The 27423-nt window shown below is 45.6% G+C and overlaps 1 protein-coding gene across 1 annotated transcript in view; it reads left to right on the top strand.

Annotated features, from left to right (window-relative positions):
- The window catches only part of PUM1 (pumilio RNA-binding family member 1), a 70605-nt gene that overhangs the window by 24101 nt on the left and 19081 nt on the right, over window positions 1-27423 (top strand). The window contains 10 exon segments of the mRNA XM_010191851.1: window positions 1423-1531; window positions 3572-3750; window positions 5813-5979; window positions 6852-7122; window positions 13682-13775; window positions 15083-15184; window positions 20723-20874; window positions 23894-24032; window positions 25588-25731; window positions 26818-27114. Coding sequence (XP_010190153.1) covers window positions 1423-1531; window positions 3572-3750; window positions 5813-5979; window positions 6852-7122; window positions 13682-13775; window positions 15083-15184; window positions 20723-20874; window positions 23894-24032; window positions 25588-25731; window positions 26818-27114 — 1654 coding nt within the window.

Genomic DNA, 27423 nt, shown 5'->3' with positions numbered 1-27423 from the left:
ACTTGGAGTCAACAGCAGCTTTGAGCGTTGGTTAAAAAACTGAATGGCTTTGCTCTCTTATCTGTGGAGTTTTGGGGTTTTTTGGGTTTTTTTTTTTTTAGAATTCAGTGGGAATTCTGCTTTTCAGGTGTGGTGTAAAATTGCTGTTGCTTTCATCACAGTACCTGTGTCCTGTGTAATCTGCTGTTCTCCAAATCTGAACCTCAGCTTTAATCTCAAGCCTGGTTCATGATACATTTCTGAGTAAACCAGTTTTCCTTGAGTTCAAAAGTAAATGGTGAGCACAGCTTTTCTGCTTGTCTGCCTCAAACCAGACTGTACTGAAGCTGTATCTTAAATCCCTTCTGCCCGCTTCATCTTGATCCAGCAGCCTCTTTGCACTGCTGCGCCGCAGCCTTAAATTTGCACGTCTGCTGATGAAGTATGGAGTTACCAGCACCTCTAATACATAGGAGACGTGGACTGATCTGCTGAATCCTGTTTTTCTTTGGTAATTTCAAACAGATGCAAGTACTTGTTCATCTTCAGGTTCCTTTAGATTTATTCCAACTTCAGCAGGCAAGGCTCGTTTGTTTTGTTAATTTGCCATGAATGTGCTGTTGTTTCCTGACTGAATTGCATACGTCTCATTCAGCCTGAAGATTTAATTTGAAGATTGTACTCTCGACATCTAAGGCACTTACACAGGGCTCGAAATTCCCCTTGCCATGTGTAGACGCAGGTGTTTCCTCGGTGAAGCCGGTGTATTCAAAACACATCTGCTAAATAGGGCGCGCTGTTCTTTCTGCCGTCTACTGAGCTTCAGAGTGATCTTCCTTGGATCCATTCAAGCCAGGGGTGACTCTGTCTCATTCTCTGTAAGTGCATAACCTTATTTTCCTGTTCACTGTGAACAATACGTGCGAGGCAAGTGCGGTGGCCCAGAACTGCTCACTCCTATTAGCGTTTCCAAGTAACATCCTCAGTGGTCCTTAAATAAGTGAGAAGTGAGAGCTCGTGGCACCTCTCGAGCTGCTCTGTCCCTGCCAGCATCGCAGCCTCAGGATTTTTGGGTTTTAGAGGTATCCTTGCAGCTCAGGTGATAATGTTCTGATCTCAGCAGGGTTTTTCTGCTAATATTTATTTCTTGCAAGTAGCTCTCATGCCGAGAGGCTGGAAAATGTAAATTGTATGTGTGTGCTTACGTGTGTGGGGCTCCTAAAGCGTTTAAGAATGTAAGAGGATTGCTGAGATGGAGTCGTTATCTCAGTCGCTGTGTGGCTTTCACCCCAGGAGTATATAAATATTTGGATTATAAAACATGTATCGGTTTGTGTTTAATGATTGATTCATGTTTAGAAGGGAGACGCTTATGGTTTATGTTTGCATTTTATACTTATTTTAATCATGCTTTGTTTTGTTTTGTTTTGTTTTTAATTGCAGCAGCTGTTGCCGGGTAAAAAGTTTTGGGAATCTGATGATTCCAGCAAAGATGGACCAAAAGGGATATTTCTGGGAGATCAGTGGCGAGACAGTGCTTGGGGAACATCAGGTAGCTCAATTATTTACTTAATTTAGTTGGAGTTGAATACAGAAATGTGCAGCTCATCTACTCAAAACTGCTGGCCAGTCGGGGTGACACCGATTTTAGAAGATCTTTTTTAAACCACCTGGTTTACATAATAGAAAACCCACAGAGAAACCCACACTGCTTTGTGGTAGAGTTAAAAGATGTCCATAGTTATAAAAAGATTGTCTAATGTGAACGTGTACCCTCATTTTTATCTGCTTAACAATTTCAGATTGATACTAAAATTTCGGTTTAAACTTTCTGATGCGTGTTCTGCCTTGGGATGGATTGCTTTAAGTTTAACAAACACATTCGGTAAAAAACAAGCAAGCAAACAAAAAACCCTGCCCAATTTCTTAGATACTGAACCAACCAACAAAAACCCAACAACATCTAGTTGAAAAATGTTTAAAAAGTGGTGTTTTGAATTAGCGGTGTTGAAGCTTATCTGCCAAGAATTTGTTCTTGGATCAGTGACTGCCCCTTACTTTGAAGTGTTCAGGTTGGTTTTAGTTTAATGGCAAAAAATCACATGCGTGTGCTGAATCTGAAATGCTAACCCTTTGCTTTTCGTTTTCTGTGCTTCCTCTGTGCAATGACCGTGCTCCTTAAGCGCTGCTGGGTCTCTCCTGCAGTTCCCAGACAACTGCAGCTCCAGCCGAGATGTGATTTAGAGCAGCTTCGCTGTTGCGTGGGGTTTTCTCCCTGCCGAAAATACCCCTTATTAGTTGGTTGGGACAGTGATAGGGGCATTTTTTATTATTTAAATTTCCAAATGGCTGTTGGGCTGGTCACATCCACCAGACAGGCAATGCCGACATCTGGGGAGGTAACCCCTGACTGATCACGAATCTCCGTGAGTCAGAGCCCTTGGTCTCATCTCTTCCTGTGTTTATTCTGAATTAACCCTGTGCACCTACAGCCTTTACTGCCGAGCCATGGCCTGGGATGGTGTCTGAGTCAGGGCAGTCACAGTTTCCCCATTTGCTCATCTAAAATGAGAACAGCCATGGAGTAGCAGTTGCTCGAGGTTGCAGCCCCGGAGCAAGGAGCACAGCTTGGAGGTGGGGTGTGAAGTGTCCTGACCAAAGGGCAGTTTGTGCCATGAGCAAGGGAGCTAATGAAGCCTGGTTTTCTGTTAGATGCCCTTCGCTCCATCCTTTTTCCTCCACAGCATGCACTGCAGTCCTCCCGTATGGCTCTGGTTCTTCACTCTGCCTCGAAGTTGTAGTTTTAAAGCATTTGAAGGCGGCACCGCTAAAAGCAGCAGCCCTGTCTGGTGCAGGCCGCTCCTTCCTTCTCCTCTTGGTGGTACAAGTAGTTGTGCAGCAGTGCAGTGAAACCTGCTGCGGGGAATTGATCTGGGTTAAAACCAGCTTTTACCCTTTCTTTGCTAACTTTATCCCGGTCCACTTCACTTTGTGGCTGCAGAGATGCTCGTGCTGGCTTGAGGGAGGAGGCAGGAAAGTGTAGCCAGGAGCAGTGATAAAACAGAGTTACTTCTCTTGACAGCCTCTCCCTGCTTTATAAGGATGCTACAGCATCAATGTCATTGCATGGCCCTTCCACTCTCCCAGGCAACTACTGCATCCACTCCGTTATTTATTCCCCATGTGAATATGGCAGTTTATATGACCAAGAGAATAAACTTAGGCTCATGTCATGGTAGGATGAATATTTAAATGACCAAGCAGAACCGATTGTTTTTTGACTGTACTGATGCAAGAGTTTCACTAAAACTAAAAAGCAGAACTTTGGTTTTTAATTGCAACCCTCACTTAGAGACTTAAATTTCTGAAATTTTGTGCTTTTAGACTTTAAATGTAGTTATTGCTTGTGGGCTTACAGGCTCTAGTATTCTAAAAATGAGAAAGCTGCCCTGCTTTTTCTATTGGACGTCATCAGAGTCAGAAAGTTGGCACTTCTTAGGACAATGAAGACCCCACAGAGTATGTACTTAATGACTTGCCTCCTTTGAATAGTTGGATCTGCTTGTAAGAATTACCCATGTTTTTGTTCCAGATCACTCTGTTTCCCAACCAATTATGGTGCAGAGAAGACCTGGTCAGGGGTTTCATGTGAATAGTGAAGTCAACTCAGTGCTTTCACCACGGTCAGAGAGTGGAGGCCTTGGAGTTAGCATGGTGGAGTATGTGCTGAGCTCATCTCCTGGAGACTCCTGCCTAAGGAAAGGAGGATTTGTAAGTGTGCCCGATTCCGACATTTGAGTTCCCATTATGTTATTTTCTCCATTTGCTGCTTGGTTTGTTTGTTTGTTTGTTAAGCCATTCCTGAAGCCAGATGTTTCTTCTCTCTTTCATTTGCTCTTGGTTTCGCTATCTTTCTTCACACGGGTAGGCCAGCAGTTTAACCGCTGTTCTTAGGGGGTGCAATACGGGAGATGGGTGTGAGGGATGTGGAGGTTGCTGACGTTCCCTGGTCCCTCAGATAAGCACACGGGCAGTAACGGCCCATCTAAGCTTGTCATTGGAAAAGTATACGGATACACTTTGGAATATGTGGATTTGGAACGAGCGTGCGGCTGCCTTCTTGTCCATGTAACGCTGCTAGAAACATAACGTAGCTGCAAAAGCCACTCCGGCTGGGGAATGTTTCCAGGGGCAGGTCGCTCCCTGTGGAGAAACAGTGTTAGAAATGGTTTGGTGGGGCGGGGAGGGAGCGCAGTCGCTGCTGCCTCGGACCTAAGGATGTGGAGAGAGGCACAATCGAGGCCCAGCCCTTTAGAGGGGAAGAAGGGGCTGCATCTCAGCTCTGCCTTGTCGGCCAAGCGCTGGATCAGGAATTGTCAAAAGCCATGAAAGCGGGGTAGGTTTGTTACTTCAGACTGCTGTGCTCATCTCTTCAGGGAGCTGATTATTTGTGGTGTCCTTCAGCCATCCACTTGTTTTGGTCCCTCATTAGTGGGCACCTGATAACCTTGTTGAACCCTGAGCCTAAGAAAGATGATTTGTGAGAAATGAGCAGTCGGTGGAGGGAGCCCATTTGTCACCTGAACTGGGGGTTAGGGACGTGTCCACTCCGCAGCGGTGATGGTCGGGATGTCAGGATGAGATGAAGGCTCTCACCCCTGAATATCGCAGAGTGTGGGGGAGAATTGGACTCCAAATTCATAATTGGCCTTTCCAAGTCTGCTCCCTAACACCAAGGAAACACAATTTTATTCATTTAAGAAGCATCAGAAGGTGATTGCCTTTAAAAGAAACCTTTGTTTTTTTTCTTCTAAATATGGGGGAAAAAGTCCCTCCCTCCAGATAGAATGGAAAAATGATGTAGTTGATACAGAGTTCAAAGGTCCTGTTATGTACAGGGTACGTTTCCCTCAAATGAAGTGGAAGACAGAATTTGAGTGTCTGTCTGTGCGACAGCACCAAAGCTGTCTCTGATAGATGTGTTTATATGCCCCTTGCTGGTTTTTATCATAAATTATGTTGTTTTTCCTCTCCCTTTTGTTGTTCAAAACTCTGCCCCTGGCATAGTCACCCTTTATTCTTCTCCCAAGTGAAATAAAATGCAGACATTAAGGGCAGGGATGCTGCAGTTGTAACAGCACTTGTAAAAGGCTCAACAGAACAGAAATCTCTCTTCTCTTTCTTTTTTTCTGTTTTCTTTTCTCCCCCCTCCTCTCCCTTGCTCAAAGAAGTGCTCTAGGATTAAATGAACCAATGACGGAGCTGGCGATCGACTTGAGTGCTCTTAAATGAGCTGTGCCTTGGAGTTCACTGTGCAAATCACAGTAACGCCCCCCAAAAATGAGGGGACCCTGTTCTGCTCCAGTGCATTCACTTGTCCGGTCCATTACTGCATCTCTGACACCGAGACTGTGACTTTGAGAGGCACTGAGTCAGTTTATAGCCCCTCAGTAAACGCTGTCGTATTTAAAAGCTCTCGAGTTAAATTTGAGGTGCCAGAGTCCCAACTAAAAAGAGGATTTGGATAAGTATTCTTTAAAATTATTTTGGGGTGGGATTTTTGGAGCCTGTAGAGTCAGACCCTGAAGTACGAAATGGGAGAAACCGAATAGATAGACAAGACCTCTCTTGGAAGAGTGAGAACTCGTTCCCTTGTTTCTTTGATTATGATTGACTCTTTGGCTTTTTTAATGTATAGTTTTATTAGTAAGGAGTAATGTTTGCAAGTGACTTCTTTTGTTGTAACTTGTTTCTTTGATTTGTTACCATCTCGGAATAAAAGCACAATTGATTTCAAAACGAAGCTGTTAAAATAACGTCTCTCTTTGCCTAGGGGCCGAGGGATGCAGAGAATGATGAGAATGACAAAGGGGATAAGAAAAATAAGGGCACATTTGATGGCGATAAATTAGGAGATCTGAAGGAGGAGGGGGATGTGATGGATAAAACAAATGGTTTGCCTGTGCAGAACGGAATCGATGCAGATGTCAAAGACTTCAGGTACGTGCACCATCGGTTAATAAATAATCAGGGTCACACTTCACTCCTTTTGAAAGGTTTTCCCTGCTGTAGTGAAAACACCTTTGACTCACTGAAATGGTGTCGTGAGGACGTTACAGTATGTTCAGAGAAGTCCTGTGAGAAGGTAGAGGATAACTTCTGGTAGCTCTGGTCTGTGCAGACCCCGTTCTGTATAATACAAACTGACTTTAATTACTCTGTGTGGGATTCTTATGGAAATCTCTACAGAAGATGTTGACCCTGCTTATATAGCAGTCTAAATTAAATTGGGAGTTTTGGACTTGTTCCTTATAGCTCTCAAGAGATGAAAACCTTCTGAAATTGGAGCTATTGATGTAATCGATGCATTCGTATTCCTTGCTCACTTACCTGCTTGCTGTGCTCGTGTTGGCACGTAGGAAAGCTGTAAAATCAAACCAAATGTGCAGTGAGGCGCCTGCTGCTGGGCTGGTGGTGGGATGAGCCATTTCCCACTTGACTCCAGTGCTTGCGTTCAGTAATTGGGAAACCATGGCAGCCGCTTCAGGAAGGTTTCAAGTGAGATGCAGTGCCAGAGCGTTACATGGTTAATAATTACCACGTAGCTTTATGAAAAATAACTGGTGTTTCTGAAATCCTGTCTTCTTATGGCTGACTCAGTCGAGGAGGAAAAAGAAACTGTATGTTTTTTCACTTAATGAATTGTTCTGTAGAATTCATTTAGGGAACTATTTCAGACTCTCCTGCTTTTTTTCCCCTTTACCACACACGTACGAGCAGTTCTGGTGAGTACTAGCATCTGTTACTCGACGCTGTGTGACGTAGCGTTAAATGGACACACTTGGTGACGAGTGTCTCTTCTTTCTGCGTAGCCGTACCCCTGGCAATTGCCAGAACTCTGCTAGCGAAGTGGATCTCCTGGGTCCAAACCAGAATGGATCAGAGGGCTTGGCGCAGCTGGCGAGTACTAACGGAGCCAAACCGGTGGAGGATTTCTCCAACATCGAGTCCCAGAGCGTCCCTCTGGATCCCATGGAGCACGTTGGCATGGAGCCTCTGCAGTTTGATTATTCTGGCACTCAAGTACCTGTGGACTCGGCCGCTGCCACCGTGGGCCTCTTCGATTACAATTCCCAGCAGCAGGTAAAGTGTGAGCCACTGGTCCTGCCCTCCCACGCCAGTTCCTTCAGTGAGGTTGGCATGAGCTCAGGCTCTTGTCATGGGGACAGGGACAGAGGAAGACGTGGAATGGCTTCATCATCTGTAGATGTGCTGCACGTGTCCTCCTAGGGAGCTGGAGGCCGGAGAGCTGCTTAGCGTGGCCATCCCAGCAGCAGGCTGAAGGACCTGTAATGAACAGCGCTTTTCTGTGTGTTCATCACTTTTAGCATTGGAGAAGAGCTTTAAATTAGTAAAAACTGCTAAACAAAAACCACCACAACACCCCAGCCTGCCCTTGAAGTGACTTAGAGGCCAAATGACTGCATTGCAGCCCTGCTTTGGGATCTCTGCAGACTGCAGGGGTGATGGGTTTAAACCATCTCGCTTGTACTTGAGCGAGGTTTAAGACCTGAGGTCAGAGTCCAGTACAGCCAAAGTTGCTCTGAGCCCAGCGCGTTGGTTTGACCTTTTCTCCCACACGAGCGGCCTCAGCTTCTCATCCCGGAGCAGAAACGCGAGGCCTTGCTTTGCTCTTGGCGTCTCTTGAATGCTGGGCCTGGATCCAACCGTCGTAATCTACTCCTGTTCCTGCTAGTTTGGGTAACAACTGTAAACTTTTATTGCTTGCTTTTTGTAAGTATGATATCCCTCAAAGAAGAATAAAATCCTTTGTTAGAACTGATTGCAAGAGTGCGTAACTCACCCTGGGTTTCCTGAAATATCTGATCTTTGTAGCAAAATAGCTGTTGGTGCTTTGTTGAGGAAGGACCGTTGCCAAGTTGGTGCTAAAAGCCCACCTTCAGAGCCTTAAAATCCATGTAAATATCTGTATTACAGCTTAATCGGTTGTTTTATGATGCAGTGTGTTTGGGAGGTTAAGGATGGAAACTTTTTTTAATGATTAAACCAGATAGCTGCTGTATAGTTCAAAAAGATTAAAAAAATAGAAGCTAGTTTCAAGTGTTTGTCTTACTGTGCTGAATGCAAGAATTACTTTCAGACAATGAAGCTTGTGTATTTTTTAAAGCAGTGTGTTAGAGGTAAGTAAGTGAGCTGCTTTTTGTTAGCTAGGGGAAAATAACTGCAGGAAGGCGAAGCCGGTAATTTTCATTTTGTCAGTGTTTGCTATTTAAATTAAGGCTCATTTACAAGTTGAAGTAGTTTTTGTCTATTCCAGCCTTTAAAAAAAAAAAAAGGATTGAAAATTTGGCATGTCTTGTGCCTAGCCAGAAATAAATCAGATCTCTGGAGGTAAGGCTGGCCTGGACAGAGCCCTGGCAGCAGTGGTTGCAGAGCCCTGGCTTTGGGTGGCCCTGCACACAGGCTTGGGTGGTTCTTTCTGTGTCCAAAGCGGATGGGTAACGTCCCATAAAACTGATGTCACCTCCATGCAGACGTGCTCTGAACTTCCTGCCGGCTTTCCTGTGAGTCTGCAGTTGTCCCTCGTCTCCTTGAACTGGGAATTTTGGTGGGGAGCAGGAGGTGCTGGTGCTCTCCTGGTTGTTCCCACCCAGCTCCTGCTGGCCAAGCTGTTTATTTTCTGTTGATATTCTGCTTACGTTCTGTTTGCTTGGTACAACAGCTGCTTACACCTGCAGTAAATGCCAGCGCCAGCCTTGTGTAAGTGCTGTGTTAAAGATGTGCTCTTCTGCCAAGTGTCACCTCTTTTGTGCGTATGGCAGTGGATCTTGGCTCAGAGTCGTACCCATTTTCTTAATATATGATATCCAGCAGCCAGTGTTTCATGGTATTTGCTGCCTGCCAGTTAAAGAAACCTCTTTTTTGGCAATGTGGTCCTTTCCATTCAGTTGTCAGAAGGAAATATGTCCTGAACAAAAGGATCTCGTCTGTAAAAGTGTCTTTCTCGGTCCATTGGGAAGCGTCATATACTTTGAAGGGATTACAAGCAAGTACAGCTAAAAGCAATATTAAGAAGGGAAGGTCTTAACCACGTGTAATCTGATTAGAGATGTCAGATGTTTATATTGCAGAAGAAACGGGCTTACACAAATGCAATCCTGGTGTTCCTGTAAGTGTGTGACACAGATGGCGATGTTCTGGTGTCTTGGAGTTCCCTCGCTGTTGGAAATGGTGAGAGAGGAAACAGCCTCTCTTTTGAAACGTTGCTGATCCCCGAACTCCTCCCAGACTGTGTCAGCAGTTGTAGGTTTTCACTCTGAAGGTGATTTCTAACAGGCCTGATGTGCTCCCTGCATACTTTTCTGATAACTTCAGCCTCACTTTGTAGAATTTCGTTAATGTTCCTGTAAAGAAAAACGGTTTCTTCTAGTTTTTCTGCTGACAATTTAATACCAGCTTAATACGTTACTTTTTGGAATGTGGGTCTTTGCTGTCAGCAGATGGAGACAGTGCATTGAGGCTTTAACGATGCTTCCGAAATAAATAGGGTTGATGATTCCCGGAGCTGGTGTGGTGTAGGGGCTTATCTGGCTAAGGAAGGCCTGAGATTTGGATGGGGTTTTGTTGGTTCTGCTCCCTTGTATGTGCTACAGTGTGAAACCTGCAGCTGCACAAAGACGTAGGTGTTCACACCGAGGTTGTTCCAGGTAAAGCTGGGTCTGGAGTCTGGCTGTGCAGCCTTACAGAAATGGGGCTTTAGAGCGGTGATTTGAGTCACTGCCCCAGTGCGTGGCTTGGACACCGCCACTGATCCGACCTTTTTTGGAAGGGAAGCGCCATAAAGGTGTGACGGGAGGTTTGCTGCAGCCCTTGCTCATGTTTTTGCAACACAGAGCATTTGCTGGGGCTTTAAAACTCAAGAAAACCGTCTGAGGACGTGAACGTCACTAAACTGGAGATAAATCTTCAGGTTTCTTTGCAGAGTTGGTGATTTTCCTGAGCAGATGAAAGGATTCCCCCCAGCCACTCTGCTCCTGATTCCTCCCTGCTGCAATAACAGTAATTTTAGGTAGAGGAGCAGCTTTTCCATCTCTCCCTGAGTCTTTAGGTCAACCCATTTGCAGAGCGTTCTGGATGCTGTGACTTGATTTCAGCAAAAGCAAAACGCAGAGAGCTGGTGTGGGGGTGTGTGTCTCTAAGCCCAGTTTGGCAGTGATCGGCTGTGCTCACAAGAGGGCAAGCAGACAGCAGCAAAAACTACACCCGCAGCAGGTGAAATACTCCTGCTTTGAGGAGTTGGGGATTATTTTATTACTATTTTTTTGCTAGTACGTCTGATTTTAAAAAGGATCATTGAAATGCATCACAAGTAAACTGAGCACAAGAAGGATTTTTGGAGAAGATAAGGGCTTTTTTGCCCTTGAGACAGGCAAATGAGAATCCAGCCGTTTCCTTTGCTGTTCACCTTGGTGGAGCACACATTAGCAGCCTGGAAAAATGGATCCCAGGGATGCAAAAGAATACGAAAATTGAAGGTTTTGGTGAAGAGTTTGCAAAGAAAACAAAATTATTTGATTGCTGAACTCAGTATCACAGAATCCCAGACCATTAGGGATTGGAAGGGACCTCAAAAGCTCATCCAGTCCAATCCCCCTGCTGGAGCAGGAACACCAGATGAGGTTACACAGGAAGGCGTCCAGGCGGGTTTTGAATGTCTGCAGAGAAGGAGACTCCACAACCTCTCTGGGCAGCCTGGGCCAGGGCTCTGTCACCCTCACTGAGAAGAAGTTTCTTCTCCAATTTCAGTGGAACCTCCTGTGTTCCAGTTTGTGTCCGTTACCCCTTGTCCTATCATTGTTTGTCACCGAGAAGAGCCTGGCTCCATCCTCGTGACACTCACCCTTTAAATATTTATAAACATGAATGAGGTCTCCTCTCAGTCTCCTCTTCTGCAAACTAAAGAGCCCCAGCTCCCTCAGCCGCTCCTCATAAGGGAGATGCTCCACTCCCTCCATCATCTTTGTAGCCCTACGCTGGACTCTCTCCAGCAGTTCCTGTCCTTCTTGAACAGAGGGACCAGAACTGGGCACAATATTCCAGATGCGGTCTCACCAGGGCAGAGTAGAGGGGCAGGAGAACCTCTGTGACCGACAACCACCTCTCCTGATACACCCCAGGATGGCATTGGCCTTCTTGGCCATTTTTTTAATACCTGCTGCTCAGTGAATGAGATGTTGCTGGCGACTCCTGCGGAGCCATTATTCCAGTTTCTGGAGGTCACGTTGTCCATGATTTCTTTGCTTTTTTAAACTGACAGATGTCAGTGCAGCATTTGATCCAGCCACCAATGACAGTGGTAAATTAACAAAGATTACACCCCTCATAAGCATTCAACTTTGTGTAAGCATAAAGTATTGTTGAATGACATGTTTTAAAAAATAAAGAATTATTGTTTATTAGGATTTATTATAAAGGGGGGGGGAACCCAAAATCCTGTGGATTTGATCCATTTCTCCATAAGCAGCGTTACAATATTCCTTGGATAGATGGAGTGATGTAAGGAGATTGATACGTATTTTTATCTATACACACACACACATGTGTATGTATATATATGTATGTCTGTATACATAAAAGGCATCCCCAGCATCCCAGCATTTAAGGGATGAGCAATCCTTGGGGAGCATAATTGTGACTAGGTTTTTGACACACAGAGGACCAATTCTGGATCCCCTAAGCACTGATTTTCCACATCTTTTTTTATTTTCCTCCTTCTGAACTTGTAAAAAGAAAAGAAAATGCAGGTAGACCATTACTTGACTTGTTTCATCCTTTCTGCCTAAGCAGTGCAGTTGCTCATGCTGCCCTCAGGAGAACTAACTCCAATTTTTGTCTATAAAAAACCTCTCTAATTTTCTAAATGTTTCCATGCTGCTTCTTGATGTGTGCAAGTTTCTGCCAAAAATTTGGGCAGAATTATTATTGCTGCTTCTGACAGCTGAAGTAGCTCACTTGTCTCGCCTGAAAGGAGGGCAGAGATAATAGGTGTGAAAATTGGATGGCATTTAGGCCTATTTTTTTTTTCAAGTGAGAGAAGAGACAAAACATTTATCACAGCAGTTTATGAAGTCGTTCATACCTCAGAAATGATCACTTTTGGATGTAAATGGGGATGAAGGTTGATTCTGGATGGTTGCAGAGCGGCTTTTTGGCTTGTGTATCCCAAAATGTTTTAATTAGAGCTGAGCAGTGGTCTGCTAATGGATTGATTAGGGAGTGTGTCATTTAGGTACAGGCGTAGGAAGCTGGGGAAGTAAGTTTGGAGTAAGGACCTGGATGAATTCAATAACCCTAAGCAAAAATACTTATACTCAGTTCTTACTGAGAATGGCTGCTTGCAATAACGTTGCCCGTTGCTCCCTGAGGTTGTAGTGAGCTGTAAGGTGGAAGACTTGCGTATGCTTTAGACTTCTGTGACTTAACCAAAAAGTGCTCAGGTCTGGTTTCTGTCTGTGGTCAAAGAAGAATTCACAGTTCCTGCTTCCGAACTTTCAAAACCCCAAACCAAGCTGGGATCCAAAGAGATCCCAGTGTGCCCAGGAGGCCAAGAAGGCCAATGGCATCGTGGCTTGTACCAGCACTGGTGTGGGCAGCAGGAGCAGGGAAGTGATTGTGCCCCTGTGCTGAGCACTGGTGAGGCTGCCCCTTGAATCCTGTGTTCAGTTTTGGGCCCCTCACTCCCAGAAGGACATTGAGGGGCTGGAGCGTGGCCAGAGAAGGGCAACGGAGCTGGGGAGGGGTCTGGAGCATCCGAATGATGGGAAGCAGCTGAGGGAGCTGGGGGGTTCAACTGGAGAGGAGGAGGTGAGGGGAGACCTTATCCCCTCTGCAGCTCCTGAGAGGAGGGGGTAGTAAAGGGTGGTTGGTCTCTGCTTCCCTGGTAGCTGTGATAGGAAAAGGGGAAATGGCCTCAAGTTGTGCCAGGGGAAGGTGAGGTTGGATATGAGGGGAAATGTCTTGACTGCAAGAGTGGTCAAGCACTGGCAGGGGCTGCCCAGGGCAGTGGTGGAGTCCCCATCCCTGGCGGGGTTCAAGAAGGGCCTGGATGTGGCACTTGGGGACACGGTTTAGTGGCCATGGTGGGGTTGGGTTGATGGTTGGATTTGGTGATCTTGGAGTTTCTTCCAACCTTAATGATTCTGTGATCTCTCCCATGCCTTGCTTGGCATGTCCTGCTTGTCCTTCAGACCCATGTGCGAGAGCCGCAGGGGTTGCTCGCTGGTGTGGCTGTAGTTCCGCTGTACTCACTGGGGGTCAGGACCTGGAAGGGCTGGTAGCAGCTACCAGCGATCCAGGGGCTGCAGTTACGGCTGTGTTAGAGGAGGAGTTGGGGAAAAAACTGGCTTTGAGGCACCGTGCAGAGAATAGCAGAGAGCCCTGGCTGGGGTTTATCTGTGCTTGAGGAATAGATTTTCTTATTTTTTTTCCAGGGGGATTATCATGGGCAATTGATTTCAAAGGGGTTTGGTTTTTCTCAATTCCTTTTGCAACGTTTCCCTTTGAAGAGGAGTGCCTGTAGTTGTGAAAATAAATCTAGTAGAAAGGAATTGCTTTAAAAGGAAGGACAAGAATGCTTTTTGTGCATGAGTAAAAGACCGTATTTGTGCTCTTGTCCTTTCAGTTGTTCCAAAGACCGAATGCCCTCGCTGTTCAGCAGCTGACGGCGGCGCAGCAGCAGCAGTACGCGTTGGCAGCTGCCCATCAGCCTCACATAGGTAAGTTTTACGTTTAATACGTTACATTTTACAGGACTTCTGTTAATCCTCAGAATACAGTGGAAAAATATCAGGGAAAAGAATTGGTAGGTTTTAGAGGATCTTAAATGTGTTTTTGTAACTGGTAATTGGGACACAACCAGAATTACGTTGTTTAGGAGAAGATTTACTTGAAAAACTGTGGAGGTCTCTCCTGCTTTAAAAGCTGCCGTACGTTCGTGTCTGGCAGCAGTGACACTCTTAGCTTTGAGAGTGCTGCTCAGAAATGAGAGCCTTTTGAAGTGCTCGCTTGCTCTAAATGAATGAATTGAGGTGAGCAGCACAATGAAGTGAGGGGAAATTGCACAATTCCATCCACACCTGAGTGTGCGTCCTGCGCTTCAGCTGCCTGGGGTCTGACTTGAAGTTACAGAGGTAATTTATGCAAACACATGATTCATATTATTAAAACAGTATAGATTAACTGGGAAGAAAGCACTTAATCCAGAGCACAGAAAACCAGGAGAACTATAGAAGAGCTACTTATTGGAGTTAAACTGTCTTAGGGTTAAACATTTTAGCACAACAAGCAATTTAAGCGGCAGCTCTTCCTACCCTAAAGCCCAGTACAAATGTGCTGCGACTCCCCCAGCTCCTGTGTGCTGATTTAAAATTATTTAGCTTTTTCGCTTCCTCCCCTTCACCTTCGCCTCCCCTCCACGCCCCCCTCCCACCCACCGGTGATTTCTCTAATGATTAAACTGCAGAGGAAGGTAATGCCTGCACACAGCGATAGTGCCCTGGCGTGTTCCCTGCGCGCTCCTGAGCTCCTGCACAAATAACTCACTGAAGTACTGGGGTTTTCTATTGGGCATGGAACTCCAAGTAGGGCAAATTGGTTCTTGAACTTCTGTAGAAAATACAGAACAGTAACAAGCAATCAGATAACGTTAATATCTCTGGTGTTAATAGCCACCGAAACAGTAAGGGCGTATCTGCGCTGCAGCGGTGCCTGCACTGGTATGGGTGTTGTATGCGGGCTGTTTTACTACCTCAGCTTTCCTTAAGGGGCATTACATCCTTAGAATTCAGTTTCTTTCACGTAAATTATATCCCCTGTAGATTTTTCTGATAAGATTCTGGGAAATGCAATGATTGCTCACTGCCTGCAGAAACCAGCCTCTAAAAAGTACTGATAAACTAAAGCAACCTGGGCTTTTGTGTTCTCCATTTCGTCAGTGGGTTTAGCAGCCGGGTAGCCAGAAGTGTTTTGGTAGGGTTGCAGTCCCAGTTAAGTTTGTTTTCACTGACAGGTGTGTTTTCAGCAGGTTTAGCTCCTGCTGCCTTTGTCCCCAATCCGTACATCATCAGCGCCGCTCCGCCGGGGACGGACCCCTACGCAGCCGGACTCGCAGCAGCTGCGACGTTAGGTGAGAGACCTCCCCTTACCTGTGCGTTTGTGACCGCTTTGTGTACCTAAAGTGCTCCTGAGTCTGTGGTTTTTGACATCAAGTATCAGTAGGTTGTAATTTCTGTGGAGACGTGTCTGTGTATCAGTGAGTTGAAACAGAATTTGTCTTGGAAACTCTATTTTCTGTACGTTACGTGTGATAATTCTTGTGTAACATTTGCTGCAGGCTCTCTTTCTGTGAAGGATAAACAACCAGAGCAGATCTGAGATGAAACACAGACATCAATGTTGCAGTGTGTGGGTTCTTTTGGTAACTGACAGTAGTGAGCGATACCTTTGAAAATACACTTGTTACAGACTAGAAAGATGGAGGATGTGTTTTCCTGCCAGGAAAGTTGTATCTCATTGCTGTTCAGCTTGATTTACTGCGGAGCATCCTGCAAACGGTGTCTTACCCTTTTGCTGGAGTCTGTTAAGAATTTATGCCTCTTAGGTTCTGTAGGTAAAAACATCCCCTGTCTGCTGCGGGGCTCACACTGCGATCGTGCGGTTTTCCAGATGGCGAGCAAAGATGGTGGCTCTTGTCTTCGTGCAAGATCTTTCTCCCAAGCGTTCGTGTATCCAAATTCTTTCCAACTGTCATAGCCAAAACTGTTGTATCTTGAGATGACAGCTCGGTGAAACAACTTACCAGGCAGTGTGAAGAACACGCTGTACGTTGAACTCTCGCTGCGTATGCCATAAAGTTCTTGCCTAAGCACTGAGGACAAGGGAGGAATTTATTTCCGGAAGAACATTTTTATCACCATGCTTTGCTTTCCATGAGCCACCGGGGGAGAAAACTTCCTATATTTTAAATCAAAACTCCTGGTTTTGGAGTAGTGGTGATTTTTTGTGGAGCCTGCGCACTGTTGCCCCTCTCCGTTTCCAGCTCATACCAAATCAGATCCGTGAGACGCTGGTTTTACGTTAATGTAGCGCTCTGCCGAGCAGCGTTGTGCTTTGGTACGTGACTTTTTGTTGTGTTTAACAGCTCTTACATAACCGCTGCTGAGCTTTTAAGCTTTGAGGCCAGTGTCGGGTCAAGCTCCAAAATGGGATTTTGGATATCGTTACCCGGTTGGATGGCGACTTTAATGGTTGGTGTGGGAGTACGTGAAGAGTCAAGGTTATAATTTGAAGATGGGCTTTGGACTTTTTGGCTGCTGGGGATTTTGCACGCTGGTTGCATAATAACGCAAGTTTAGGTAACAACACGGTGTTGGCAAACAGATGACGCCGTGATTAAATGGAAGGAAGCCAGGAGCTAGAGTACAAGGATGTTTCTGACAGTCCAGGAGTCGATAAACCGTGGTGCAATGATCAATTGGTGGCAGTGAATGAATGATGTGAACTCTTGGGGGCAGTTTGAAGTAGGAAGCTGCAGTCAGGACGTAGTGGAGAAGAGGTGCACGGGCAGTGCCAGTTACAGTCAGAAGAGGTTTGTAAATGGACACTGAAATAGGGGATTCTGAGCGGCCTTTTTGCATCACCTCAGCGCTTCTAGAGCTTGTGCTCACGCTTAAGTAACACGTGAAGTGCAGTGGGGCAGGAGGTCAGCGTCTTGATTTCATAGAAATACCACACAACTGCTGCCACATTTCTAGGAAACAGCAAGTGTTTGCGATGCCTTTTTTTCCTTTTTCTCAGCTGTATTGAAGCTGCAGCTGCCACAGTGTCTGACTGGGGCCTTGTAAATTTGAGCTGGAAAATAACATAGGATACCTAAAGCATCCCAAAACTTGGCATCAGGATCTCTACTTGAATATTTTTTAAGCTTTATGACTCGAAAACAAAACAGAAGCATGTGTAATGTGCTGCAGTGTACTTACACTGTTACACCACTGAGAAACAGGAGTTACTTCATGTGTCTCACTGGGCTTTGGACCCTAACAGCTAGAAATGGCAATATAATGGACTTGGCTCCTTGTTAGTGATTGTTTTAGGAAGAACATCTTTTCTGTCTAGTTGAAAGCCTTGTCTCTAATGCCTGAGTGCAGCACTGCAGAGGCATGGGGCAATTTAGATGTTTAAAGTTATGTGTAAAGGCAGAAGGCCTCCCTGATGTGTATGGGAGTGTAGAATTGGGAAGCCCTGGAGAAGTTTATGAGATGGAAGAAATGAGTTGTGAGTTGGTGGTGGTTTATTGCTCACAGTTACCCTTAGAGAGAAGGGGAAACTTTTATGGCAGAAATAATTCTGTCAATTAAGATTCTGCCATTATGGCAGCTTCTTCATGACTGTAACACTGTCAGCCCTGTGATAGTACTCTTGTCTTCCCAACAATAGTAGCATTTTCAAGAACAAATCTGAATGCAGAGGGAAGGGCTTCCTAGACTCAAGGAAAAAAAAAAATCACTTGTGAGATTAAATGGTGGGGAATGGTCTGCTGTCGTTAGAAGTGAAATTACCTTCTGTCATTTGAGAAAGGTGTCACTCAAAGAGAAATGTTGCCTTTTGTCAGACAGGCTGGGAAATGCCGATTCCCTTTGAGGTGGTGTTGTTCCAGGTAGAAAAGCGTTTCTGCTCTTTGTAGAGACGTGGGTGCTGGAATAATCTGCATACAGGAAAAACACGGTGCTCCTCCAGTGAAGGTAGAAGGGGTTTGGCTGGGGCTGCTCTGTGCTGCTCAGGCTTTTGGGTTTCTTGGAAGCCTCATCCAGCTGGTGCTGACCTGTCCCGTGCTGGGGGTGTGGGTGCTGGTGCTGTGTGGCCCAGCTTGCACAGGGCTGTGCCAGAGCTGTTTTTGTTCAGCTCTTCCTCGCTCCCATCCCTAAAAACACCCCACTTCAGGGATACCTGCAGTTGCCATCCCAGTAATTGTGAAACGATGAGCTCGCCTGTCGCTAGGGTTTGAGAAAGTTGCTATTTGCAGCCTTGTATTCTCAGACGTGAGGTTTTTGAGGCTGGTTGACCTGGCGATCCTAAGGCCTCATCCTCGGCAGGAGCTGATGTAGGAGCAGGTGTGGCTTCTGCTCACAGCGATTCGAGTGCGAGGGCTGAGATTAAAAGCAAAAATTTTGCTATGGACACACTTACAGGTGGTTTTGCTAATGTTTCTTGAAAGGAATATTTGTGGGTGTTTGTAGCCAACGTGTGAGACGCAGTAATGGGAATACGTGATTTCAAAGGTACGAGGATGGCCTTTATTTTCTCGTGTGTGTGTATCTTTTAATAAGTGTAAAAGCAGGTGCAGCATCTCCTGAGGTGAAGCAGCGCTGCGTGTTTCTGTGAGTCTGGCGATGATGACACACTTGCCCTCACTGAGAACGCTGTTCGGTAATGAGCCTCACCATGCGCTCAAATGAGCTGAGCCAGACTTGCAGCTCTTTTAAACCCAGCTGCCTGCGAACTTCAAAGACTTGGTGCCTCTTCTTCTTTTAAACACCTAAGGCTTCTGCAGATCCGATGAGCAACCTCTAACTAGAAAAAAAACCCCATCTAGACTATGCTTGTTTGATAATTAGAACTGAGATTTAAATAACCCGGAGAGATGCCCACATTTTGCCCAGATAAAGGGCACTGCAGCAAGTTCCCAGCAGCCTAAGGGCAAACGCAGACTAATTACCTGTGTAAAATGGAGTGGTTGCAACTATTTTCCTGTTGAGTGCAGAAGCACTCTCACAGTCGGCGTCAGATCAGCATTGGGTGAATGTGAAACGGTGATGATGCACCGCTCAGCTGTGTCTGTAACTGCGTAGGTCAAGAGAGGCAGAGCCGTTGCAGGACTGATTCATTTTCTGCAGGTTTTTTTAATTTTAGCTACCGCTGCTCATGACTTTCCGGGTTGGAAAAGGTAAGAAACAGTTGATTGCTGCTCCAAGACAGAGCCGAGACAGACAGGTCACCTTCTCTGACGGATGGGGCACAGTAAATCCAGCAAAGGGGATTGCGTGGCAGAGCTTTAGCTCTGAGAGATCCCATTCCAGTGGTTAACACATACCGCTCAAGTGCCTGGTGTTAGGCAGTAGGATGCTTGTAACATCTCCCTGCTGTACACCCTGCGAAATCCTAAATTTGGTGAGAATACAGTGGTTAAAAGCAAACTAACAAAGGAGAGTGGCTATTGCACTTTTGAAATACGAGTGTAATATTTGACATTAAATACGAAATTAATATCTTGGAAGTGCTGCTGAACCTCACGAGTCTGCGGTGTTGATTTTGGGAGATGCTGGCTGTTGCACAGTGGATTGCTTTTGCATTACGTAGTGGTTTATTTGAGACAAACACGTTACTGTATAAAAACCAAAACCAACAACAACCACACACACAATAAAACCCCGAACCCAAACAAACTGCACTCAGCAGAGTCTTTTTGCATCACTCTTCTTACTGTCATCCCTCATTTTGGGGGAATAGGTTTTTAAGTCCCTCGGGGCAAACGCTCACAGTGTTTGTGTGTTACACTTGTTCTCGTTACTGTACAACATGACAGCAATACTGAAATAGCTTGGGTAGACCTCATATGTGAACTGTCTGTCTTAAAATAGCTTTTTTTACTCCATGTAAGAACAAGTGTGTGGTTCACGTTCACCAAAGCCTTGTTTGTTCTGCAGTGTCAAACCAACCCGTGGCACTCTACCTTAAAAAAGGCTGGTGTGCCATGAGGTACTGCTGCTGCGGGGAAGGAGCCCGTGGGGTGGGTGATGGATTGAAAAGCTAAGGAAATGCTTCTGCTTTTCTGCTGACCTTTCCCAAAGGTATAGACCAGACATATTAAAAAATATTATTGGATTCACATAGGTGTTAGTTAAGGGGAGGGACTCCACCGTGCAGCGCAGCACTGGCTGCTTCCTCAGCGTTATGCCAACTAGATTATTTAAGGATATAGGCTGCTGTTCTGCTGTTGTCAGATTAAGTGTGCGGTGTCCTGAGACCTGATAAAACACATGAATCTTCAAACGCTCTGCTTTTTCTGGTGCTCTCCAAGATTATTTATCTTCTTTTTTTTTAAAGCCTCATAAGTTTGAGGAAGGAATGTGAAAAGATCAGGACCATACAGCCTCTTTTATGGCGGTTTGCAAATGCAAAGCTGGACTGAGTGGCCAGAAAAACAACGCTGTAAACACTTGAGAATTTATGCTATCCAGCAGCAACGAGGTTTTTTAATTTATTGGACAGCTAAATGATAGATATTATGGAGCTGTGAGTGGCAGCTGGGGTTAGAAGAGACATGGGTATCTCTGCGCTGAAACAAGTTTTCTTCTCTTCTGGTTAGAGGTAAAGTTTTGCTCCTTCACTGTAAAATCAGGGCACAACAATAAAACCAGGGAATTTCACCAGGATCCCTGGTAGCAGGATTTGACTTCATCCAATAAGGTAAAAGCAAGTCAAGATGAAATTTCAGGTCTGACTTCTAAGCTTTTTGACAACGAGTAATACAAATGCCAGAATCCCTCTGTATTTGCAAAGGATTTAAAGCAGCTCACCTTGAAATAGGATTTATTAAAGCAAAACGTGTCGAGCAGGTATTTTGGGTGGCCGTTTGCAGTGTAACACGTGTCCCTTGGTGTTGCAGGCCCGGCGGTTGTCCCTCACCAGTACTATGGAGTTACACCCTGGGGAGTTTACCCTGCCAGCCTCTTCCAGCAGCAAGCGGCCGCCGCTGCCGCCGCCACCAACTCGGCAAACCAGCAGAGCACGCAGCAAACCCAGCAGGGCCAGCAGCAGGTAAGGGCTGGGCTGCTTTGCACCTTGGGTCATTCACAGAAAACACAGCACCTTGGAAGAATCCCGATTATTTTTCCTTTTTCAATGCCACTCCTGAGTTGTAAGTGGGGAGAAAAGCCTTTGGCTTCCCTTAAAATACAGGAGAAGAAACATCTGCGTGCTCTGTTACATCATTTATGCACATGGAGGACAGTGAGCACACGTTTGAGGTGGTGAATTAAAAAATCATGAAGGTCTCTTCCAATTGAAACCGTTCTGTGATTCTTCAATTACTGCATGGTGATGCTTTGGAAAACAAATAATCTAATTGGTGAGCACTGCAGCAGCAAACACGTCCTATTGGCATGAGAGTGGAAATCATCACCTTGCAATCTGGTTTTGGGCCCATCACTGCAATTTGAAGGCCGTGGAGGTGGTGATAATGAGTGTGAAATGCTAAATAATAACTGACTAAACAAGCCTGTTCTTACCTTCAGGGTGCTGTCCAGTCTGGAATAGTTTGGAGGTTTTTTTGATTAAGACTGGCTCTAAAAGGGTCAAAATAAAAGCAGAATGAGTTGGTTTGGTATCTGTGTGAGGACTGAGAGACAAAAGATGAGTGCGAAAAGAAAACACTGGATTAACTATTTTTATAAAGCAAACTGTGCAGCTGTTCTGCTCTTGTCTGCACAAGAATTTGGAGAATTTGACACCTGAAACGACAAAATTAATGAAGTTAGTGCAAGGTTTTCATATGATCTGCTGTTACCCCCATAAATGTTTTAGAGATGAATATTGAGACGTGTACCTGGTGTTTAAATGATACTTGCTTTTTTTAATTAAAAAAACCAAAACAATGAAGAGGTGACACTGGGGGCTGATGAGGGGAAGTTTTTCCCTACGTATTTTGTAAATGATGTGTGCTTGATGGGCTTCGCACCATCCACCTCTTCTGTCTTAATCCCTTGGCGCTGCCGTGGGTTATATATAGCTGTGCTTTTTCTTCTGTAGAAAATTGCTGTGTATCTTTGTGATGAATCACTGTGTAATTTCATGTGCACTGTTTTGGTTTTCTTCTTCTATACTTGGAATTTAACTAGGTTAATTTACCTCACTGCAGTTAAGTAAAATAAGCATTTTAAAGGTCTGGTATTTAATCATAGCTGTACCTCTGGTGCAGATGACACAAATGTGAACCCAGCAACTGCTGTAGCAGATGGTGGAAACTGAGACTGGTGTGAAAATTAGCAGGGAACACTAATTTTTGTCCTTTACTATAATGAAAAATAATCCTAAACATTTTGTAAAGTTTTCTGTGGTTTTATTTATGCCATAATTCTTCCCGCTTGGAAACAAAATGGGTCCGTTACCCTACCAAGAATGAGGTGGCTCCTTTCTCACAGTGACACAGAGCTTTCCTTTCTGGTCCTTGTGTGTTTGAGACTTCAATTCTAGATGATTATGTGCAATTGGCAGCTGAATTTATTCACTTCTGCTTTGAAAACTAAAGCAAGAACCAGTGTTTTGTGGTATGGTAAGGCCTTTTCAGATAATAAAAGCAGTGATGTTTCACACCAACAATCGTGGACCAGCGGATCAGGAGGGGAACACTTTGCTCCTGACAAAGTCAGTGACCAAACCTCCCCAGCTGGCAGGGTGCTGTGAACAGACCCGTGCACACAGGTAGAACTGCGCTGGGGTGTGCTACAGCCACTTATGCTTCAGCATCCAGACTGGGAGCCTTCCCTGTGAGGAAGGTGAGTGCTGAGAGAGCTTCTGCGAAGGCTTAGGCTGCTTAAACAAGAAATATCAATCATCAGTAGCCTTCAGAATATTTTCCCTTACTTTTATAGCCAGGAAGCAGGTGTGAGTGGGGATCCTGTGTGTTGTTTTTAGTGCAAACCTTCCGTCAGGTGTATTTTTTGGATGAAATTTTTCTAAGAAGTGCTGAGGCAAATGTTTTGGAAACCTAGAGCGATGATTATGGGCAGTTGATTTGTGATGCTTACGACATCTTAATAGCGTATCTATAAGAAACGCCAACATTTAGCTTCCTGCAGCCTGCCATCCATCCCCTATATCCTATACAGTGCCCTTGCACCGTGTGTACTTACCAAGCAGCTGCAACTCGTGAGCCTCCCTGTGCTGAAGAGTTCACGCTGGGGCTTCGACAGCGATAGCAATCTCCGTGCTGCACGTCTGCATCTGTTCACTTCAGGATCCTGGCCCAGGCTCTGAGTGCACAAAGTCATTTTTTCCTTTTAATAGCTTTATTGGGTGACACACACCATGTTACTTCTTGCAACAAGGCGTGCCAAGTACCAAAGAACAGCTTTTTTAATAGGCTGACCTCGCTGGTGGGTGCAGGCTCTTGCACCACCGCTGTGAGTAGAAGGCTTTTGCAAACAAGGCCCGTCGCAGGTAATTACAGGAGAGGTCAGTTTGCCATCGTCCCTGAGAGCAACATGTGCTTCAACCACAAGAGCTACAGAGAAAAGGCAGTGTGTGATCTTTGGTCATTATTTCCCATGAGTAAGCGTGGTGTGTCACTGGGGTGCTGTTTTCTATGGGGTTGGAAAACCCATGTCACTTCATGTCATCGGCCCCATCACCTCGTGTCATCGGCCCCCAGCTCCTAGGTTGGGCTTTTTAAGGTTTCTGCTCCTGTGGACTCTGAGCTGGTGCTTTTGTGGCAGAGCCCGATGATGGCTGGAATGGGGCAGACAGCTCGCATACACTTCTGATTGAGGATGAGTACTGAAGGTGTACTGAGAAATGAAGGTCAGATGATGAAGCGCTTCCAGATCATGCTCAGTGAGCCTGAGAGGGGGTGTGTTATTTAAGTTGGGCCTTCTGCATTTACCCATGGTCAGTGTGTGGTCATGACAGCTCCGTCCTGAGTAACGGGGAGGGGTTGTCACGCAGCAGTTGTACAGGAGCCTCAACTGGATTGCTGCTGGTGCTCCTGCAAGTGTCTGGTGATTGCGGCTCGCTCCTTGGCCCCAAAATAACCAGGTGGGTGTTCCTGTGTCTTCTCCAGGTTCTGCGTGGAGGAGCCAGTCAGCGGCCCCTGACCCCCAACCAGAACCAGCAGGGACAGCAGACGGATCCGCTGGTGGCTGCGGCAGCCGTCAACTCTGCCCTTGCCTTCGGCCAGGGGCTGGCAGCGGGGATGCCAGGTAGGGCTGCGTGGGAGCTGCGACTTCTCCAGCGCCCAGGGAGAGAAAATTACATCTCGTGTCTCTGTGGGTGTCATGTTTGCCTGGCATTCAGCAGCGTTTGGTTTTTATTGTTATTTTGGTTTTAATCTGTGGGTATACAAGGTGTTTCTGAGAGACTGTCAGACACAAACCTAACTACCTGTGCAGCACTTAAGTGAATTCAGGGTTTAGGTCCCTGTGTCACAGATAGAAAGAAATGTTACCAGCTGTTACTGTACAGCTGCTTTGCTTGCGTACTCAAAAGAATTGATGGCTCTTATTTGAAAGTGGCTTTCAGATTTTGCTGTGGAGCATGCTAGCTTATGTGCTCTTTATTTTAAAACCTCAGCGATACCTTAGTCCCATTTCTTAGCCTTGACTCTGCATCCCTTCCAGGTGCTTGGCTCTAACAGGATAGGGGGCACTTCCCCTTCGTGGTTTCTTCCAGGCAAATACTAGTGGATTAAAAACAAGACAAGAAAATTAATAGAAGGAAGCAGTTTATTGTAATTTATAATTCTACAAGGGAGGCGCTGCTGTATGAATTCTAACTCTGATCCATGAGGCTGTGTGGCACAGATGCTGTTGATGTTCAGTTATACAGAATGTATAACTGTATTTGCTGTAACAGCAAAGAGCAGATATAAGAGGTTTTTTGAATAATGTGGAAGTATGTCCTACTGGTCAAATTTAAGAGAGCGGGATTGTTTCAACCTGTGGTCTCCTCATTGGTAGCATCACATGGTTGGTACACGGGGTTTTTTTGTTTTAAGGAGGACGTTGCTGTATTAAGTTACAAAGTGATCTGTAACGTGCGTGTTTCCATGCAATCTGCAGCTTTCCTTACTGCTGCGTTACTGGGGTTTTGGGGATTATGTTGGCAAAGCAAACACTCACAGAGAAGGTTCTCTTTGTGTCCCCACCTTGGAGAATCACTTTTTCCTGCAGGTTTTATTTAACTGTAGGTTTATATAGCGAGGTAACTAAATAGCTTTATACTACCGACAGTCTGGGGCTTCGTGCATCACCAGTGTATTTGACTTGAGTTTTTCTTTGTATATATTAAAGAATACTTCCTGTTACCTACCTTCAGAAATACCTGACTTTCAGTTCCATGTCTCATGTGCACGTGTGTGCACACTGAACACCTTCAGTGTACAGTGGAGAGTTGGAGGGCAGTGTGTTCATGTGAACAGTCCCAGCACACGTACTTCTTGGCACAAAAGAAATTACGCTTTTATATTTTAAGACCTTTTTTTAATCTGTACAACTGAGTTTATGCTGGGAGCAACGCTAGTGTAGTAGGTTCAGGGCAAGAAAAAATCTCTTCTTTACCTGAAAGTCTTAGCAAAGTCATAGACTTAATGTGATTTTGTTTGTTTGTTTTGCTTCAGGGGAAGCAGAGCAGTTGTTGCTTTTTCATTTTCTATTTTCCTTTAAGAATCTTCTCGCACTGTACTGGTCTGAAGATGATGGATCTGCCTTGTGTTGTGTTCTTGTTACCTTACCTGTGCACCTGTATTTGCCTCCTCAGGTTACCCAGTGCTGGCTCCTGCTGCTTACTACGACCAAACCGGTGCTCTGGTGGTGAATGCAGGGGCCAGGAATGGCCTGGGGGCCCCTGTCCGTCTGGTGGCCCCCGCTCCCGTCATCATCAGCTCCTCCGCAGCGCAAGCAGGTGAGTCCCAGTCCTGCCCAGTGAAAATCTGCGCCATTCCCAGTCTGAAATCCTCTGGGCTCTGCTGGCAGTGACAAGGTTCAGTGGGCAGAATCTGGAACACAGGAGGTTCAACCTAAACATAAGGAAAAGCTGCTTTATGTGAGGGGGTCTAGAGCATGGCCCAGGCTGCCCAGAGAGGTTGTGGAGTCTCCTTCTCTGGAGACACCCAAAGCCCTGGCCATGTTCCTGGGTGACTGCTCTGGTGACCCTGCCCTGGCAGGGGTTGGACTCCCAGCCCATCTCCAGAGGGCCCTGCCAACCTCTCCCATGCTGTGATTTTGCAGAGTTTCATGACAGTTACTTAAAACTGTCTGCTGGCATCTAATTTCCCATTTAATGAAAGGGTTTAGCCTGTGTAGAACTCCCAAATGATCACCTTGCTTGCATAAAATGTTACACGCCTGGCCTTTGCCGTGAGTTGGTTTGAGTTTTATGAGGGTTCTTTGGGAGTTCAAGGCTTTAAAAGGAATTTTTCAGCCAGAATCTGTGTGTGTAAGCAGTCCTCGCCAGTGTTAGTAACAGATTACGAAATGGGCTTTTTAATTGTTTCCTTGTAGCTCTTAGAGGTTTTTTTTTGCTTTTTCTTTTACTTTGGAGCTGGCTGAAAAACAAAAGTACTTGGTTTTTATGTTCTTTGCACCGCAGGATTGCATTTTGTGTGTTAAAGGACGTTTTTGCTTGTTTCAAAACTTGTGTTTCTTAATTGGATATTGCCAAGTGTGGCTGTATTGACTCGGGTCTTAGATCTTGGGAGAAAAGGGAACATTTTTGTGTGTTTGATCTATGTAGCTCTAATAATACCAACAGCAGTAATAATACCAGGGCACTGTTGGTATTCAGGGGCTCTGCACAAGACTTGCGGAGCTCCGATATAAAGTAAAGAGACTTTATATGCAGGGTGTGATGTGAAGTGGAGATTTTCATCCTGAGAAGAAAGAAAGAGGAAAAAAATCTATAGTAAATAAAAAGAACCTGAGTTTTAGGTTCCAAAACTGCTACAGAAATGGATTTTTCAAACTATGCTTCCAATTGCTTTCTCTCCAGCGGTTGCAGCGGCTGCAGCTTCGGCCAACGGCGCAGCGGGAGGCCTGGCAGGAACGACAAACGGACCATTTCGGCCTCTGGGAACCCAGCAGCCCCAGCCCCAGCCCCAGCAGCAGCCCACCAACAACCTGGCCTCCAGCTCCTTCTACGGCAACAACTCCCTCAGCAGCAACTCCCAGAGCAGCTCCCTCTTCTCCCAGGGCTCTGCCCAGCCTGCCAACACCTCCCTGGGATTCGGGAGCAGCAGCTCCCTCGGTGCCACTCTGGGGTCTGCGCTGGGAGGATTTGGGACGGCAGGTGAGAGTGGTGGCTTCTTCGTGAGGGAGAGGGCAGGGGGCGCCATGGGCTTGTGAGCCGCTGGATGCGGCCACTTGTGAGCTGCTGAGCCCTGCTCTTCCTCCCCCTGAGGTTAAGTGGAAATTTTCCTTCAAGGACTACTTTGGCTTTCAAAATCTGCAGTGCTTTCTGGTGAAACTTGTTTTAGTAGATGCTGTTTCAAAAGTACCAAAGTAACGAATTTGGTTCACTGCACACATTAGCAGTTGTCTCCCCTACAGATTATTTTTTTTAAAGAGCTTTGAATTTCCTCACCTTTACCTGCAAGTT

Source organism: Mesitornis unicolor, unplaced genomic scaffold (genome assembly GCF_000695765.1).
Source record: "Mesitornis unicolor isolate BGI_N332 unplaced genomic scaffold, ASM69576v1 scaffold8249, whole genome shotgun sequence".
Lineage (NCBI taxonomy): Eukaryota > Metazoa > Chordata > Aves > Mesitornithiformes > Mesitornithidae > Mesitornis > Mesitornis unicolor.
Note: the sequence above shows the minus strand (reverse complement) of the source record. Positions and strands in the feature narration are given on the sequence as shown.